Below are 19,623 nucleotides of genomic sequence, written 5' to 3'. Positions count from 1 at the left end.
CTATCTTGAATTACTTATTGCCTTTCCTTAGGTTTAAGTTTGTTTGTGGTAGCATTTCACTTCATACACTCTTTACTGTGCTTTTACATCAGGAGGACTGGGATTATTCTTTATCTAGTGACAGTAGATGTGTGCATTGTCTGAGTTAGGATGCACACATGAGGGCTCTAAGTGTAGTCATGTTGGTCAGAGGGCTCAGTAGTCATGCTTCTGTATTTCCAGTGCTGGTATAAATTTGGCCCATTTGCACAGAGCTGCTCACCATGCCAGTGCTCTGTACAGATACTAGAACTGCCCATAAAGTGCTACCCTGTAAAATAGTAAATACAGAGAAAACACTTGCACACTGACAAGCTTAGAGCAGCTGGTTACACACTGAGTGGCAATATTGTTAAATTTTGCATTTTACAACCTCCAACCACCTGCTAGAAAAAGCACCTTAATAGACTTCTGTTAACTCTCATATGCCACACCCTTGTAGCTTAGCAATTAGGGGACTGGATAATATGGATATGCAATTTCCTAATTTCTCTGCAGACAGCCTGGTGGATATAGGTATCTTGAGACAATGTAGCAATTGTCCCATGTTTACTGACAACCACTTAATTCTTAAAGTAACAGATACCGGGAAAAGCTGAAAGACACAAACAAACAAACAAAACAGATACAGTACGTGAGAGGTGTAGATACACAATGCCACTGGAGGCTAAACTCTTGCATAAAAGCACGCATCAGGTTTTCAAAATCATGCACACAGAGTTCCCACATATAGCACACAACGCGCATATGGACCAATATATGCTGAGGCTCTTAAATGCAGTCTTCCTAAACAAAAAAGACCTTCTAGAACACCAGTCAGCAAAGATGACCCTCAACAAACCCAAATTCACTCAATAAAAGCAACACCTAATAACACGCATACAGCCTCAATCAGTGAGGCCCCAAACACAAAGCCCATAGGACAAGCAAACACACTTCCTAAGAATCTAATCATAGGGGATTCCATTGTAAGACATGCTGATGTCCTTCTAACCAGGCTGAACAAGAAGAAGATAATTGTTAGTTGCCTATCTGGAGCCAGGATCTGCCAAATTACACATGCAGTCAAGTCACTGCACCACTGGTACCAGCAGAATTCCATCACAGTCCATGTAGATGTAAATGGACTGAGACAGAGCTACCTAGACTATGTGAAGAGAGACATTATAGATCTTTCTGTGTGTCTCAGGCTGGTATGAGCCTAGCATTGAGCAGCATGTTGCCACGACACCAGCAAAAGATGACTGGTTTTAATTGGCCGAGTTTCTGGTATCATTCTAAGGGGATGCAACATTTGTCAGCACAGAAAGACATGGTTAACAAACCATGTTGGTTTGTCAGGGATGGTGAGCACCTGTCTCTTCTCAGCTTTCAAATACTGGCTAAAACATCATCATTCTCCATTGAGCTTTTTTCTGGCAGTGCCAAATTGACAAACTGACATAGCAAAATCACCTGAACTGAAGCTCAAGGTGGTAATGCTAAGTGCGCGGAGCTTAAAAACAGCTAAAATCCCTCCAATCCCTCCTCACCCTACAGAATACAGACATCTGTGCAGTTAGTGAGACATGGTTTAAAGCTGCAGAGAGTAACGTCAGTACAAGGTTTCAGTGCCTTCCACACTTTTAGACCATTAGCTGCACAAACTGGGACTAAAGGTGGAGGTGTCCTGATATACATCAATAACAAGCATACCTCTAGAATGGTTAAATAGAATGATGTGCTGGAGTTTCTCCATGTGCAGGCCACGACAGATAAAATCCTATACCATATCCTAGCAAGCTATAGGGCACCCTCTATGTCCCTTGACACTCATAGTGCATTCTTAAACCTACTGGAGCACTTAACATCCAACCTAACACTTTACTTACGGTGGAATTATTCTTCTATAGACTGCAAATCCTACATGGCCCCAAATCTGCAGGCTCTGAGATTCCTGGACTTTGTAAATGCAAACATCCTTAAGCAGTTAGTGCATATGCCCAGTAGAGATTCCAACATATTGGACCTCATACTCACAAATATGGAAGAATGTTGCACCAATCTCAGTGTCACGTCTTCCCTAGTAAGGTCTGACCATAAAGCTGTCTTCTTCAAAATCAAAATCAAGTTGGTAACCGCAGTAAACCCAGTAACAGTTACGAACTATTCCAAGGCAAACTACCTTTTATTAAGCGATAGTCTGGCAAAATTCAGTACCCCCACAAATCCAGTAAACATAGCAGCCTATGCAGAATTATTCAAAGAAACTCCATACAATAATGTCAATGGCTGCATAGAAACTGCTGTATCTACCAGACGTAAGCCCAATACTAACTCCAAAAGCAAACCACAGAGGCTATATTATAAAATCGAACAGGAAGAATGTTGAACGCTCTAATGACAGAAAATGCCGACACTCAAAGTCCTTATTGTGGAGAGGCTGTGCCCCCCCCCCGCTAAATATATATTCCAACTCCGAGATCGCACTACAGTGAGTAAAGGGCAAATACTCCACTCTTCACTTTACTAAAACCTCAATAACGGACCCTCGAGTTTCAGCAGTTTTGCTCATTAGAGTGTTCAACATTCTTCCTATTTGATTTCATGATATAAACCCCAAACCACCCTGGTGGCATCTCAGATTGAACAGGTTATGAAAAAAAAATCATGGCTAAAATCAGGAAGTTTAACTCCCATAAAGATAAGAATTTTTCTCATCAAAATAAACATACCTAAGAGGGATAATTAAGTCCAATAAATCTAATTTTGAGGTCAATATAGTCTCCCAGGTTTTCTTCAGCTATGTTAGCGACTTCAAAGACAGCACAAAGCAGTGTGCTGAACTTGTGGTTAACAGTGTCACATTCATTGAGCTGGGAGAAATAGAGAATCTGTTGGCTGACAAATTTAGTTCAAACTTTATCCCTAACTCACCCCCAGCCATCTCTCACGAACATAACCTCTCCAACTATAAACAGACAGCATGTCATGGCTGTATTCACTAAGGACAAGAACAATGCATCAGTGAGCCCATATAATATCTCAGGATGCCTCTTTTAATTTCTCCAAATCTTTTGGGTTTCTAATACCATGATTGGAATGGACCCCATTCCTAAGACAAAGTACGATTAAAGTTCATGAAATTAGTATTGTTTCAATCTTTGATGTCAGCCAGAAGCCTCCTGTATAGTCTAAAACATGACCTATCAGGACCACTGTTGTTACTATTTAACAGGCTTCATGCCACAAGAATGGAGAGCTGCAGCAGTCATCCCTCTTCATAAGGGCAGAATGTCAACAGATCCTAGAAACTACAGACCCATTAGTCTGACTACTCTTATATGCAACGCCATGGAAAGAATTATCATGCAAATGGTCAACAAAGACATAGGAGACCTTCAGACTTAGGATCCATCCCAGTTTGGCTTTGTCAAAGGAAGATCATGTCCACTAAACTTAGTGGACTTTTTTGAGAAGGTCACCAAGGTAATGGATGAGGGTAAAAAAGTGCATACTGCCTACCTTGACCTGGCTAAGACATTTGATACAATACACCACTCTGGCATTGTTAACAAACTTACAGAATCAGGCATAAATCCCTATATAACACACTGATCAGAACATGTCTCACAGATAGGACCCAGGAGGTTAGGATTAGAGATACCACCTTCTCAAAGAGGCCAGTCACCAGTGGAAACACTCAAGGTTCTGTGCAGGGCCTGCTCTTCTTTGGCATCTACTTCTCTGGTTATTATAAGGTCAGCCTTCACACCAGGGATGGAACTTGCTACCACATATCCTAGTGTGTCTTAATATAACCAAACAAAACTCAAGGGAATCCTGCAGAAAAAGATACGGCCACCAATCGAATGACACTTGAAATTGTAATTTATACACACCGATTATTATTACTGCAAAGATGTGCTAAAGATGAATTGAGCACATAAAAATCATGCAGTACACTTTCGTCCCCAGAAACAAACAAGAATTCATCAGAACTACACGAATAAACATAATCAATAAACTTATAATCTCACATACTTATCAATTTATTTTAAAAAGAACCAATCACCACAGAAATAAAATTAATTTAAAACAAGTAATCATTAAAAAAAGTGGCAAAGATAATCACTTCTTAAACTGAAACAACACTTCAGAAACATGAAATCAATTCACGAATTTCTTATTGGTCTTTGCTTATAAATAAACCAAATATTTGTTCAAAAAAGAATGAAATAAATGTAATAACTTATTTAATATTCAGACAAACGTGTGCCTATATCTAATAACTATTATATTATTTTGTGTAATATTAAATCATATTATGTTACCATTTTAAACCCCCTGGTTACATAAAAAGGTTAATTACTGAAAAAAATCTATAATACTGTATTCAAATACCTACTAAAAAATCACCATTTTTAAAAACATACATATAATATATGTGAGTAAATTCTAACCTATAATGGATTTGTATGTTTAAAAATCATTAAACAAAACAAAAAAAAACATGTATATGGTGTGTACAAACCCTATAAATATGTTTAAAAACTTCACCCACCACTACATTAAATTTGGCTCCCCAAAATTTCAAAACAGGATTAATAGGTACCATATCACTTAGACCAGGGGAAGTATTTGCACAAACTTTAAGCTGCCAATATAACTCCCTGTATTTAATCATGGTTTCCCATGCCCCACCTCTAGGATTGTGATGAATTATGCTGATAATTGTAAAAGTAAATTTCTTAAATTTATTACAACCAAGAGAATGTTTATAGGTTCATAGGTTCATAGGTTAGTACTAGGCTAGCTAGCTGCCTTGTTGTGAGCCATTTAAGCCATTTTATCCCCCCCTGTGATCAAAACCCTTTATCTTGTGCTTGTAAGGCAAACACCTTAACCATTAGGCCATCCTCCCAACCCTTAGGCCATCCTCATATGATTTAATATTTAATAAAGCATTATTGAAATTACCTTTTTGAATGTCAAAAATGTGCTCATATATCTGCTTTCTTAAACACCTTTCAGTTTTTCCAACATAAAAAGCTGGACATGTGACACATCTTGCTATATAAACTAATCATTACATCTAAGAACGGTAATTTACTTACCTATAACAATTTTAAGATTTTTAATATAGTTCTTTTAAACTTTTTACAAAAGAGTTAACTTTTATTCCTAAAAAAACAGACTAATTTAGTGGATGCTGTAACTGAATTAAAAGTTTTTACTAGGAAGTTGAACCTGGCCATTCATTTTGAAGGAAAATTCTATCCAGGACCCAGTATTTTTAGGAAGGAAAAGTACTTACAATCCTCTACCCCACCCAATGGTTTCAGCATTTGAGAATGCATTTGAATTAAACATTCACAGATATTTTTCTACTCAAGGTTTAAAGTATTATAGCAACTTGGATGAGGATGAAAAGTCACTTTTACACATTCTTATAAACAAAAAGGACATTAGTATTATGAAACCAAATAAGGGTGGAGGTGTAGTTACTTTTGATTCTATTGAGTATACAGGAAGTAGCCATATGTTTGATATATTGCAGAATAGTGATAGTTATTGTTTGGTATCCTAGAATGTGATAAATATTGCTTACAGAAAAAAATGACTTATTTTTAGAAGACTGTTTTTTACAGGGGATTATATCGAAGCAGTTGCTTGATTTTCTTATTAACAAATCCCCTTACATTCCTTCACTTTTTGGTATACCAAAAGTTTGTAAAAACATTGAAAATTCCTCTTTAAGACCTATAGTTTCTGCCCAAAATTCCAAGACATATACTTTAGGGGGTCTATATAGACCGAATACTGAAGCCCTTTCTTCAGCAGCCTACGCATATTCTGAAGGACTACTAGGTTTTTGGGATGCATTTCCCCAGATTTATGGGATGAAAACATTTACTTTCTAACTACTGATGTAGTGGAGCTATTTACTTGTATACCGAGGGAAGACCAGAGCTGGATCCGGCAGTAGGCGACACAGGCAGTCGCCTAGGGCCCTATGGATGGGAAAAGACCCACTCTGGCCAGGAGGCCTAAACATTTATTTTAATAATATATTAAAAAAAACTTTTTAAACAGCAGTGGCAGTGCCTTCTCCTTTAAGGAGAACCATGTGTGTGCCGCATGTATGCCACCGCGGAAGTTAACACATTCTACACTTGCTCGAAGAATTTAAACCAAGTCATTCCATTATGTGAGAGAGAGACACAGAGAGTGAGTGAGTGAGTGAGTGTGTGTGTGTGTGTGTGTGTGTGTGTGTGTGTGTGTGTGTGTGTGTGTGTGTGTGTAATTTAAACTAGCAGTTCCATTCTGTTATGAGACAGTGTGCAAGCAGTTTAAATTAGAGAGAAAGTGTGTATTTCTAAGTACTTTAAACTAGAGAGAAAGTGAGTATGTGTGTATGTATGTAATTCAAAACTAGCCACTCCATTTCTGTACGAGAGAAGTGTGTGTGTGTGTGTGTGTGTGTGTGTGTGTGTGTGTGTGTGTGTGTGTGTGTGTGTAATTTAAACTAGCCATTCTGTTTGCATGAGGGATAAAGTGTGATGTGTGTTGCTGTGTGACAGAGTAGGTGTGTGTACGTGTGTGTTGCTGTGGAAGAGTAGAGAGAAGGTAGGCATGTGTGTGTGTGTGTGTGTGTGTGTGTTTAACATACCTCTCAACTGTCCAGATTTAGCCTCACAGTTTTGGTCTATTTCTCATAAAATTTGTGGTTTTCTGGCAATTCATGGAGGACTGACATCACTAAATAATGACATATATATATATATATATATATATATATATATATATATATACACAAGTTTCAGACTTCATAGCTTTAAGAAAATACATGCCAACACAAATTATGTTATACTACCAACTTTCTAAGTTAAAAAGAACAACATTTAAAATCTATCCTATTTTTGGGCCACTGTATCCCCATTATTGTAGGCTTTCTCCAGACTTCTTGCACAAGAGGTTGAGAGGTATTAATACCTCTCAGCTGACCAGATTTTTGCCCTATATTTTTGGTCACTTTCTCATAAAATTTGCAATTTTCTGGCATTCTGAAGATACATGGAGTCACTAAATAATTACATATGAGTTTCAGACTTCATATCCTTCTGAAAATTCATCCTAACACAAATCCTGTTATTCTAGCAACTTCCCAAGATAAAAAGAGTAATATTTAAAATCTATCCCTATTTTACGGCAATTGTATCTCCATTATTTTAGTCTTTGTCCGGAATTATTGTGCTAAGAGGTTGAGAGGTATGGTATGTAATGCCCTAGTTTGAGGGAGGGGGGGCAGGTCAATTAACTTGATCTTTTTAGTAATGTATACTTAGAATCTCTTGTGTGAATTTATGTTACAATGCGATTCCTGTTTTTATTGTCTGCATATATATTATTCCTTGTATGTATTACCTGTTAAATTAGAGCTTTTCTCCCCGGGCCTCCACTGAAAAAGGACATGTGTTCAGTCAGACTTTCCCGGTAAACAAATGTAAAATAAATAAATAATAAAATAATCAGGCTTCACACTGTAATATGGTTACAGGAGACATGAGACTGAATCCTCTACACCAGCTACCAGACTGCTGACAGACTTGTGAGTTTGAGTTCCAGTACAGTTTCAGGGAATAGTGAGTTTCAGTGTGTTTTCATGGAACTGTGAGTTTCTAGGGAAGACAAGTTTACAGTTGCTCATGCATTCATGCTTTCAATGTGCAACCGTTTTGTTTAGCAAATGACAATTGCTATTTGCGCTGTAGAATTTGAATGCAGTGTTAGCAGCATAATTGTCATTAGTGCAGAAGGCTGTGGACTCTACTCCCACACCATGTAGATGGAGTGCTGGCAATGCAGTGCCCTTTTGATTGCTGATTTAGTGCATTTTAAGGGGGGGTAGTGATTCTGCACTCCTGAGTGTGTCCTCCTTTGTATGAGATGCCTAGCAACTATGAACTTGTCTGTTAGTCATTCCTTATTGCAATATTACCATCTTATCATTTTTTAATGTTACATGAGCAATTAATTATTCAATGGCTGCAAGCACTGAATTTGTAGATGAAACATTGAAATGTAAAGCTGCCTGCCAGTCAGTAACAACCTCTTCATTAGTTACAGAGCTCTTTAATGTGGAATTATGTGGATAAATTTTACTTCTGCAGAGATTGTGCTTATTAGCTGACATTGGTGGATTGTAATGACAGATGTCTGAGTGGCTTTTTATGGCCGAAATTTTCTGAAATGGTTAGTTTTGTCATTATTGGTTCATATATTTAGTTTCATTGCTTACTGGAAGAATGTTCAAAACTACAAATTTATAACACAGTCTAACAAATGTTGCTAGAATATAATTTAATATAATCAGGAAGGTTAATCAAAGAACACATAAATGTATGCATGCCCCTAAAAATGTGTGCAATGGTTTGAAAACAGCCCAAAGATAAACTTAATCATCCTCTAGCCAGATGCATTTTCTTTGAATGTAGGTTTTAATGCCATTTCAATGCGAGTTTCAAGACAGAGAAGTTTACTGATCATGCTAAGTCTGTTTTCATCGTGAGACTTTATTGTTTGTTTAGCAAATGGCTATTACCGTTTGTGCTATTTTATTTCAATATCTGCAATCAATGTAGAAGTAAATAAGAAAGCAATATGCACACTGATAGGCTTGAAGAGTGTTTATGGTAAATGGAGAGAAATAGCCAAGTAGTAGAACACTGAAATGGCTGGAGAGGGGGCTGCTGCAGAGAGAGGTAGGGGGTTGGCACAGGAGAGGGTGCTCTGGGGGGGGGTCCAATTTATTACCCTGCCTAGGGCCCCATTTGACCTTGATCCGTCTCTGGGGATGAAGGTTTGAACATGTTCAATGATGTGTTAATTTCTATTAAATCTTTGAGTAGTAAAGCAATATTTTTCTGTTGACTATTATGGACTTGTTATTAGCTAACACTTTTTATCTTTTTTGAAGGGGAAATATATAAGCAGGTCCAATGTGCTGCAATGGGAGCATCATGTGCCCTGATATTTGCTAATTTTGTTATGTGGACCTGGGAAGTTGAAAACTTGTTTTCCTCTACTTTGTACTCCCATTGCAAACTATACTTGAGGTTCTTCAATGATATTTTTATTCTGTGGAATGGTACGGCCAAACTGATTAATGATTTTATAAAGTTTATCAATGATTCTACCATTTTTTTAAGTTTATGTATTCTTTGCATTCTGAGAAAATGAATTACTTGGATACTACTATTTTTAAGACTGATGGAGGTTTTGAATCAGCAATTTTTAGAAAACCCATCTTTTCTAACATGTACCTACACTTCAGTAGTTGTCACCCTTTTCATCACAAGAAGAAGTCAGTTTGTAAGAAATGTCAGATGATCTCTAACAAAGAAAGGCTTTTTAAGAGGCTAACATCTTGGATGAGATGTTTTTGAAAAGAGGTTATTCCCAAAAAATGGTTAGGACCATTACAAATGAGGTTCTTATAGGATGGGGAGATAATTATAAGCCATTACTGGGCCAAGGATTACTTAAAATTTTGATTGATAGTGGGGGGATGGATACATTTACAAATCAACAGGATTTTGAGAGCGCCCTCGTTCTACCTTGTAGTACGGTTATAGACAAGGTTCGAAGTATGGTTGGTAAAAACTGGACTACATTTAAGGCAAATTATCATATTTATGTACTGTTAGGCAACTCCCCACACTCTGTACACAAAACCATAGCCAACATGAAGAATTTATTGGAAAAAACAGTAGAAAACAAAAAAGCTTTCAGAGCAAAAGTTGGTACTAGGAAGTATAGCTCATGTAACCAGTGTACATATATTAAAGAGGATTTAGAGATTCATTTAGAAGATATTAACATAACTAAGTTTATTCCCAAGTTTGGAAACTAGTAGTAAATGATAAGTTTGTATACCAAGATGTGTCACATGTCTGGCTTATTACTGTGGAAAAACTGAAAGTGCTTAAGAAAGCAGATATATAAACACTTTTTTGACATTCAGAAATGGAATTTCAGTACTGCTTTATATAAACATTCTCTTAGTTGTAATAACTTTAAAAATATTTAATTTTGCAATTATCGACATAATTAATCCTATGTTGAAATGTAGGGCAGCCAGATTATGATGCAGTGGTGGGTGTAGTTTTTAAATGTATTTATAGGGTTTGTACACACCATATATATTGTTTTTTAAACAAACAAATACATTACAAGTTGGCACGACCTTACACAGAATCATTTTATGGCTCATTTATATACATTACATTTTATATGTATATTTATATATTCATATTATATGTATTTATATATTTATAATATATTTATGTTTTTAAAAATGGTGACCTTAATAGGTGTTTAAGTGCAATATTATACATTTTTTTAAGTAATGAACTTTTTTATGTAAGAAGGTGGTTTAAATGGTATTATAATATAATTTAATATTACACAAAAACAGTTATTAGATATAGGCATGATTGTCTGAATATTCAGTAAGTTATTAAATTTATTTCATTCTTTTTTGAACAAATATTTGTTAATTTATAAAAAAGACCAATAAGAAATCCATGAACTGATTTCATGTTTATGTATGATTGTTTCACTTTAAGAAGTGATTATCTATGTCATTTTTTAATGATTACTTGTTTTAAATTAATTTTATGTCTGTGGTGGTTGGTTCTTTTTAAAGCAGGTGATAAGTATGTGTGATTATAAATGTACTGACTATGTTTATTCATGTAGTTCTGGTGAAGTTCCATCTATTTCTAGAGACAAAAGCGCACTGTATGATTTTTATGTGCTCAACTCATCTTTAACTTGTTTCTGCAGTAATAAAATTCAGTGTGTATAAATTACACTTTCAAGTGTCATTCGATTGGTGGTTGAGTCTTTTCTTACCGGATTCCCTTGAGTTTTGTTTGGTTATTTGATCATGGAATCTTTGGACCGTTGGTTTCTCCTATATCTTAATATAAGCAATTGTCGGAAAGACAACTAAGTTAACTTATTTTATTTTACATTTGTTGATCGGGATAGCCCGACTGGATACATGTCCATTTTCAGAGGAGGCCCAGGGAGAAAAGCTCCAAAGTAAAACTTACAGTAAAAATCACAAAATGCTTACAAGTTTCACACAGTTTACAGGCTCCAGTTGAGCAAGCAGGTAATATAATCATACATTTTTAAAACAGTGTTGACAAATGGACTAGGCAATGTAACATGATTACAGACTATAGAGGAGGATCTAGTCGGGTTTTGAACAAGGACATAGCCAGTGAGTTTTAAAGTATAGCTTGAGGCTTTTTTTGAACTGAGTAAGAGAGGGTTCAAGAGTAAGATCAGCAGGAAGAGAGTTCCAAGTTTTGCCAACAAAGTTAGCAAACAGAGAGTCCCCAGCAGAGCTGTTGATTTTGGAAATTTGAACCAGTAGTTTATTAGTAGAGCGAAGTGACCACAGGTTGCTATAAGGGTTGATGATATTTTTAAGTGCGGGTGTATTATCAGGGTGGCTGAGAATGTTATGGGCAATTATAAGCTGGTTGTACTGAAGTAAGCTAGGCCATTCTAGCCACCGCAGAAGACCTAGGTTGTGACAGTGGTGGGTCCTATAGGCCGTGCCTGTTGCAAATCTAGCAATATGGTTATAACAGTTGGAATTTGCTAAGAGTTGATTTGTTCACATTAGTGAGTACAGGGGAGGCATACAGAAGAGTGGAGAGTAGATGGGAACAAGCAAAAGCAGTCCTAGCAAATGGAGTAAGAAAAGGTTTGATCTTATAGAGGGAGCCAAGTTTTTTGTTAATTGTTTTGATAGTTTGACTGATATAGATATCAAATTTGAGGCTGTTGTCTATTGTGATGCCTATGAGTTTGGTTTGTGCATCTGGGGAGATAATGGTACCATTATTAGATTTTATGGTTTATGGTACAGAGTAGTGAGGAAGACTTACTAGTGGGGGAGAAAAGAAGCAACTTTGTTTTGTTAGGGTTTAATATCAGCTGACGGTTAGAGAGCCAGTTTTCAACTATATTGAAAGTATTCTTGATTAATGTCATTAGATCTGTCGGTGAGGTGGCTGAACCAATCAAGATGGAGTCAACCGCATACTGGATACAGGTAGCATTTGAGATGACAATGGAAAGGTCATTAATAAAGAGGGAGAAAAGAAGGGGTCCTAGTATGGAGCCCTGGGGGATACCTAGGGTGATGGGTAGATGGGTTGATAGTTTGTCCTGCCATAGGACGGCTTGTTGTCTACTACACAGGTAAGATTGGAACCATTGAAGCGCATGGCTATTGAGTGAGAATGTCTTAAGGGTGTGCATGAGTATTTGGTGGTTGACCATACTGAAGGCCTTGGAGAGATCTAAAAAGAGGGCTGAGGAAAGCTTGCTATTATTTCGGTTATGGTTTATGGTGTTAGAGAAGGATAAGGAGAGCTGAGGTGGTACTGGGGTATGGCCTAAAACTGTGCTGAGAGTTAGCCCACAGCTTATTCTGGGTAAGATAATGGATAAGTTGTTTATGGACACACTTCTCCATAATTTTAGCCAATGGTGACAGAACAGCTATGGGTCTATAGTTTGTCAGTTCGGAGTTGCTTCCCTTATGGAGTGGTATTACATGAGATATATTCCAAACAGACAGGATGGTTGCTTCAGATAAGGTTCTGTTGATTATGATGAAGATGGGGTATGCTATGGCATCTGCTGCTTTTTGCAAATACTCTGGTGGGAAGAGATCAGCTGCTGAAGAAGTTGGTTTTAATTTCTTAATTAGAGATCTGATAAGTGATGTAGAAACAGGCTGAAAGCTTAACACATAAATGCTTAACTACATGAACATTTCCAGTCTTATCTTACTATATTTAACAGAAAGTTTGTTCCACTGGAATTATCATTGCGCACTAAAGTCTGTATCTAGATTTGTAGATCAGCTGCATTACAAGTTTTGTTTATTTCTTTTATGCATGTATATTTAGTTATAGATGTGATACCTATATTAATACTTTTAACATTATTATAAAATAATATTAAATAAATAAAGAGTTTAAATAATTACATTTATATCAACTGTTTCAATTTTCCTGAGCTGAATAACTCTCTCTAATTCTTCCATCTCCTTCTGGCTGCGTTCTTTCATTGGGTAGTTCTTTACTTCACAATCTGAGTGGAATGCCTAAAGAGATGAGTAAAAATAAGTCAACAAGACTGAAAAAATTTTAAACTTTTATTAAAAAGTATGTATCTAATCTCTCTCTCTATCATGTATGAATATACACATACATAATTATATGTGTGTGTGTGTGTGTGTGTGTGTGTGTGTGTGTGATATATATATATATATATACACATACACACGCACACATATATTTACATATATGTATGTATGTATATATATATATATATATATATATATATATATATATATATATATATATATATATATATATATATATATATATATATATATATATATATATATATATATATATATATATATATATATATATACACACACACACACACACACACACACACACACACACACGTATTTTATAAAAATACACTCACACAAACATACATGCATACATACACCTATACTGCACAGAATTGTAACATCTGATCTCAGAAATTAGATTCAACGTTCAGACTCGGCCATGGGCTCTAAGGACACACACTGATTTCAACTTTTTTACATAAACTGCTTTTCAACAAATCATTGCCATAATATTGAACATATAGAATGAAATGGTTGGGTACATACAAATTACAATGTAATACGTATAGTGAATAATCTAAAATATGACATTCATGTTTTAATTTATGCATAGCGTTATATGAGTTAACAAAGATAAGCAAACAATAAATGATTGCCTAAATAAGTACATTTGCAACCCAGCCTTTAAGAAATAAAACATAAAATTATTTTGAGCTCTCAACTAAGAGAATCCTAAACAGCAGGAGGCAAAAAATAAAAATAAAAGTAATGTCCCTTTGTTGTTTTTAACCTAATCTTGCGTAATGCAGTAGGGATACCCAAAGTCATACAGACAGGGTGGACTCTTATTGTGTAAGGGCTGGATCAGTCAATGTCTATATCTTAAAAGTTATACGCCATCACTCTGGCAGCCAATGCAGCATCTCCAAGATTTACACAATATGAGCTAATATCACCATGATCATCAGTACTTTAGCCAAGCTCTGTCAGGAACAGTTCTGAACACCTCACTCCTAATCAAAATGACTTAATTGTTTACTACTAAAAAAAAAGAAAAGTGAGAAAAATGAGGAGTCACAATGCTCCACAGTGCTTACAACAACGGAAGTTCACATTGTATGAATTTCTATTTTTAGCTAGTTCTGCATTGTCCAGTGCAAAATTTGATTATAATATTTGCTTGGTGTGCCACCATTTAATTGTCCTAAAGAAAAGCAAGGTTACAAAGTTATGATGTAATAGGAAACAAGCTCAGGGCCTCTAGGTTCATTGAGGAGCTTGCTTCCATTCAATTTCTAGTTCATATACCACACTTCCTACCAAACAATCTACTAAACTTTTAAAACATGCCAGGTGTGTGTGATAATCTGTGTATCAATTGTGCAGCACTGCAAACCGAGCATTAACCTCTTGGCTGACCTTCAAGCAATGTATATATAACATGAAAAGTCAGCACGGCAGAAGTAAGCACTGCAATATCACACATAACAAAATCATAATTCTGCCATCTGGAGCTGCTTTTTTTTTTTTTATTATTCAAACCATATGATATGTAGACAGTTCAGTAATATCTCAGGACCCACAGTGGCAAAATACAGTGATGGATCGAGAAGGATCAAGAAGAAAGATTTTATCTAACACTGCCAGCTCCACAGCATAAAGGGATAAAGCCCTGACTATGGGCCAGGAGATCCAAATTCATATCACAGTTTGGTACTTGAGCAGCTGACAGTGGAGGAAGGGTATGCCCATACTGGTTGGGGGGAGTTGTTCTCAGCTGTTCCAGGGTAAGTAGCAACTTGTCTGAAGTAGCAAAGGCAGGAGGATGCGGGAAGTTGACATCCAAGTCAGTGACAGTAATCCTTGCCACTGCATGCAAAGCAGCATCCATGGTTTGGGCTGCAAAGGTCCCTGCAGTAATACATATGTTCAAGTTAACACCAGGGGTGAGGTTATGGCCATAAACCATAAAAAAACAGCGTACCCTTATTGTCAGGGTGTTAGTGGGAGCACAAGCAACCATGATGGCTTCTTTGGGTGTCTTTCACTCCTGTGGGAACTAAAGGAACACACCCAAAAGAGCTCTACTGAAGGATTACAGCAGTATAGTGTAATGGCTGCACATCTCCACAGTGTAACTTACCTCAGCAACAGTGTGTAACTGCCTCACTATGCATATAAGGAGGCGTATAATAATTTTAATTAATGAAAATCACACGCAGTAATTTATAAACTTTTTGTATACTCTTCAGTATTCAACTGTAAAAGATGGGTATTAAATTCAGTGGATGCACAACTGAGAAGCAGTCTAACATTTAAGTAGAGCTAATGCCAAGATAAGCACTTGGTAGTTACACAACAGTAAGATAGTCTACAAATATAGCATTTCTTGACAATGATTTATCAGCATACATTTTACTTCTGTAAAGCTAAAGAGGCATTATAAATGTACTTCTGTAAGTTTTTCATGCAGGATGGAAAACAGACAAAATCTCACAGCTTGAGAGGTAAAAGAAAAATGAAAGTTATGTACTTACCATAAAGACAGATCCATGTTGTCTCATTTTCATCCGGTTCAACGTCTGGGGTGCCAGATTGGATTGGATCTAACCCTGGCACCTTCTTTCACAGCTTTGGAACAGTGGTTCTAGCTCACCTACCCACAATTCCCTCCTCTAACCTAAATTACCTCAGACTGAGTTTGCTGACCTTCACTAACTATAGAGAAAAGAACAACTTGAGAAGTACAAAAATTCCTATGGAATAAAGTCAACAGCTTACTAATTATATCAGTCTGGGAGATGTCACAAAAACAGATCGGGTCTTGGTTGATGTCTGTCTGAGCACCAACAATTTGTAGATGACAATTTGGAAGGCAGAAGAAGGGAGGAAAGATGTTGAACCGGATGAAGATGAGACAACATGGTTCTACTGTTATGGCAAGTGCATAATTTTCATATCCGATGTTGTCTATTTTCATCCAATTCAATATTTGGGACAGATTCACAAGGTGCCTAAAAGTAGGGACAGGCAGCTCAAAAGCCTCCAAATATAAAACCACAACAGCAATAGCACAGTTGAGCATGGAACCAAATTCAGAAGAGAGCTAGTAAAAATGCTACAAAATGAGGGCCCAGTCAAAACACTTAGGCCCAGCACAGAAACCAAAAAGCACTACAAACTATAAAAATGCCTTAAAGTAATAGCTTTAACTTCAGATAAACAGCAAACACAACATAAAAAATTATTTAAATGGTAAGATAAGTGCAGTATTGTAAATATAGCAGTCCAATACCTCTTGGTTAATTGCCTTTGTCAAACCATGTGAAAAAATAATAAAATAACAAGCAGATATGAAATTTGGTGGTAAATAAATGTACTACTTGTCAAAACTGCTCCCTGTACTAAAAATAAAGCAGTTCTATTGATCTTCAGTTATCTAATCGTAGAATGCCAAATCAAGCAGGTAACACTTGGGCCCTAAGTCTGCTCTTTGCCTTACTGGCAAGATAAATAACTTCTGCAATTTAACTTCTATTCATTTTCCTCTTCAAACCTCTTTCCAAGACAACATTATAGCCATTTGAAAATAAAAAGCAAGATATCCCTGAATTTACCTTCCATGCAAGAACAGTTTGTAGAGGAAAAATACTCATACACATATTTTATAACTACGCACAAGATCATTTTAAGTAGTTAGTACTAGTTTTTTCTACCCAGAAACGTCATGGTGTGGCAACCATGATGATTTGATTTTTTCAGTCAAGACTTTTTCTTACAATGCAGTGCAGCATGATATTTTTGTGCATTCCCTTTATGTTTCAGTCACACTACGACAAAAAGATGCATGCACATGTGCATATGTACTAACACAAAGAGACGCACACTTAAATGAAAAAAAAAAATATATATATACATATATATATATATATATATATATATACCTCCCAACGTACTGACCATTAGTGGCATTTGAGTGACCTGGATGGTATCAATGTTGAACATGCCTGAGAAAGGCAGAACCAGAGGATGCTCAAACTTTGGATTGCACATCCAACTTGTAATGAGATATACACAGCAAATGTATTAACTGTTGACCAAGTTGCTGCTGCACAAGTGTCATCAGTGGGAACTCTTGTCATGAATGCTGTAGAGGTATCAATTCTTCTAAAGGAATGAGCTTTTGGTGTTTTTTATCCAGAGACAAATCTCAAGTATTATATAAAAAATAAAAGTCTGAAAGCCACTTAGAAACTGCAACTTTTGCTGCATGATTTCCCAATTTTGCTTTGGAAAAGGAAACAAACAATTGATCTGATTTTGTAAAATCTTTGGTAAGATACAAGTAGAATCTGATTTGCCAGGGAACATCTAAGGTATAAAGCATATATTCACTTTTGTTAGAGAAATTAGAAAAAAAAACAGCAGATCAATGGATTGATTCAAATTTGCTTCAGATGACACCTTTGAGAGAAAGGTAGGATTTGTTCTCAATGACACTCTGTCTTTGTGGAAAATGAGAAAAGGTGGCTTGTATGAGAGTGCTTGTAATGCAGAAATTCATGTAGAGAACATAATGGCAATTAGGAAAACTGTTTTCCAAGAAAGGTACTTAAGGTCAGCTGATGCTGCTGGTTCAAAGGTTTCTGAGTCAATGACTGAGGTAAGATTGTGGCATCCCATGGGTAGACTCCGTACTGAAATGGAGATCTCAGCAAAAAAGCTCCTTTGAGGAAAGCTTTAGATATTCCAAGAAGCAATGAAAGTGTCATTATGGTCTATGTGAAAATTAAAAATGGCAAACATTTGAACTTTGATGGTTAAAAAAAAACTAGATCCTTAGCGAAAAAGTTCTGAAAAAATTCTAATATTGATAGGAGGGGGCAGAAAAGGGATCCAGTCTTTTTGATAAGGATAGAAAATCTTCTCCACTTACTTTTATAGGTCTTATTGATTGATTGCTTTTGAGAAGAAATAATTACGTGAACTACAAGGGTAGGCAGCCAGGTATCTCTGGCTATTGTTAACACTGGAGAAACCAAGTAGTTATCTTTAGGGCTTATAGATCATGTAAAGGCATCCTGGATAGATAACTCAGGAGAAGCACAGTGGAATACAGTGCCAAGGGTGAGTGTATCAAATGAGTTCAAATGATGGGGAATTAAACCTGCTGGGACCAGAAAAGGGCAATGAGGATCACTGTGGTCTTGTGCCCAGTGGCTTTCTTTATGAGTTTTGTCAGGAGAGGTACTGGTGGGAATGCAGAGACGAGACCCAGGGGCCAAGAGTGGGCAAGGACATCTCTCAGTGACTGTCTCTGTGGATAAATGAGGGAAAAGTAACTGCTGCACTTGTTGTTCATGTAAGAGGCAAAGAGGCTAAAGCAAGGTTATCCCCAGCATCTGAAAATCTCCTTTGCCACTGTCTGAGAGACCACTCATGAGGCTTTAAGATCAACTTCTTCAATTAATCTGCTAGTACATTCTCTGTTCCAGGAATGCCTGTTGCTAACAGAAAATGATGGGAAGACATCACCCACTGCAATACTCACACAGACTTCCAGCAAACTGGATATGATTTTGTTCCCCCTTGTCTGCTGATGTACCATACCACTGACATACTGTTCACTTGGCTGGATATCACACCCTTGGGTAGACCGTCCTGAAAACCCTGGAATACTAGGACTGTTCTCATCTCCAAGATATTGCTATGAAGTTTGGCCTTCGCAAGTGACCAAGTATTTTGAACAGACTTCCCCTCAAAATGCCCCCTCGCTCAGCCTAGAAGGGATGCATGGTTACTGTGGCCTGGAGCACTGGTGGACAAAAAGGTCTATCTTCTGTAATTGAAGGAGAGATTATCCACTACCTTATATAGTTTCTCCTACTTGAGTGAGATGAATTCTGACATGGAAGTTGAGTGCCAAGGTACTAAGGGAAAGAGGGGTCAACTCCAACACTGGTACCCTGACACCTCAGCTTCAGGACTTGTCCTGATTCAAGAGCGTCTGAGTCAAGATAGTAAGGGATGTAGTCAAAGTTAAAGATCTTTGAACTGTCTGATCTGACTGAGGTGCACCAGAAAGGCTTGGTCCAGTGGGAGACAGTTCTAAATACTGAATCAGTATCAGAAAACAATGTGATGTGGTCAGTGGGCCTGTACTTGGACCTACCCACAGGGACTACACTAGGAGGATCCCCAGTTGGATTAGTATCCTCAACATTTCCTCATCATTCAATCAACATTGATTTCCATGAGGCTTCTGGTGGATCGGACTGACCTTGATGTTGATGCTACAGATGAGGGCCTGGAAGGACGTTTCCCTTGAAGGACTGGGGAATGGAACCGAGGGCTCATCAGCT

General features: G+C 36.9%; 1 protein-coding gene across 1 annotated transcript in view; it reads right to left on the bottom strand.

Annotated features, from left to right (window-relative positions):
- CFAP43 (cilia and flagella associated protein 43) overlaps window positions 1–19,623 on the bottom strand; it is a 3,581,735-nt gene that overhangs the window by 1,421,290 nt on the left and 2,140,822 nt on the right. Inside the window, exon 22 of the mRNA XM_044055952.1 lies at window positions 13,103–13,219. Within this exon, the coding sequence (XP_043911887.1) occupies window positions 13,103–13,219 (117 nt within the window). The remainder of the gene's footprint in view (window positions 1–13,102; window positions 13,220–19,623) is intronic.

Source organism: Protopterus annectens, chromosome 14.part0 (genome assembly GCF_019279795.1).
Source record: "Protopterus annectens isolate FY-2018-M chromosome 14.part0, PAN1.0, whole genome shotgun sequence".
NCBI lineage: Eukaryota > Metazoa > Chordata > Ceratodontiformes > Protopteridae > Protopterus > Protopterus annectens.
Note: the sequence above shows the minus strand (reverse complement) of the source record. Positions and strands in the feature narration are given on the sequence as shown.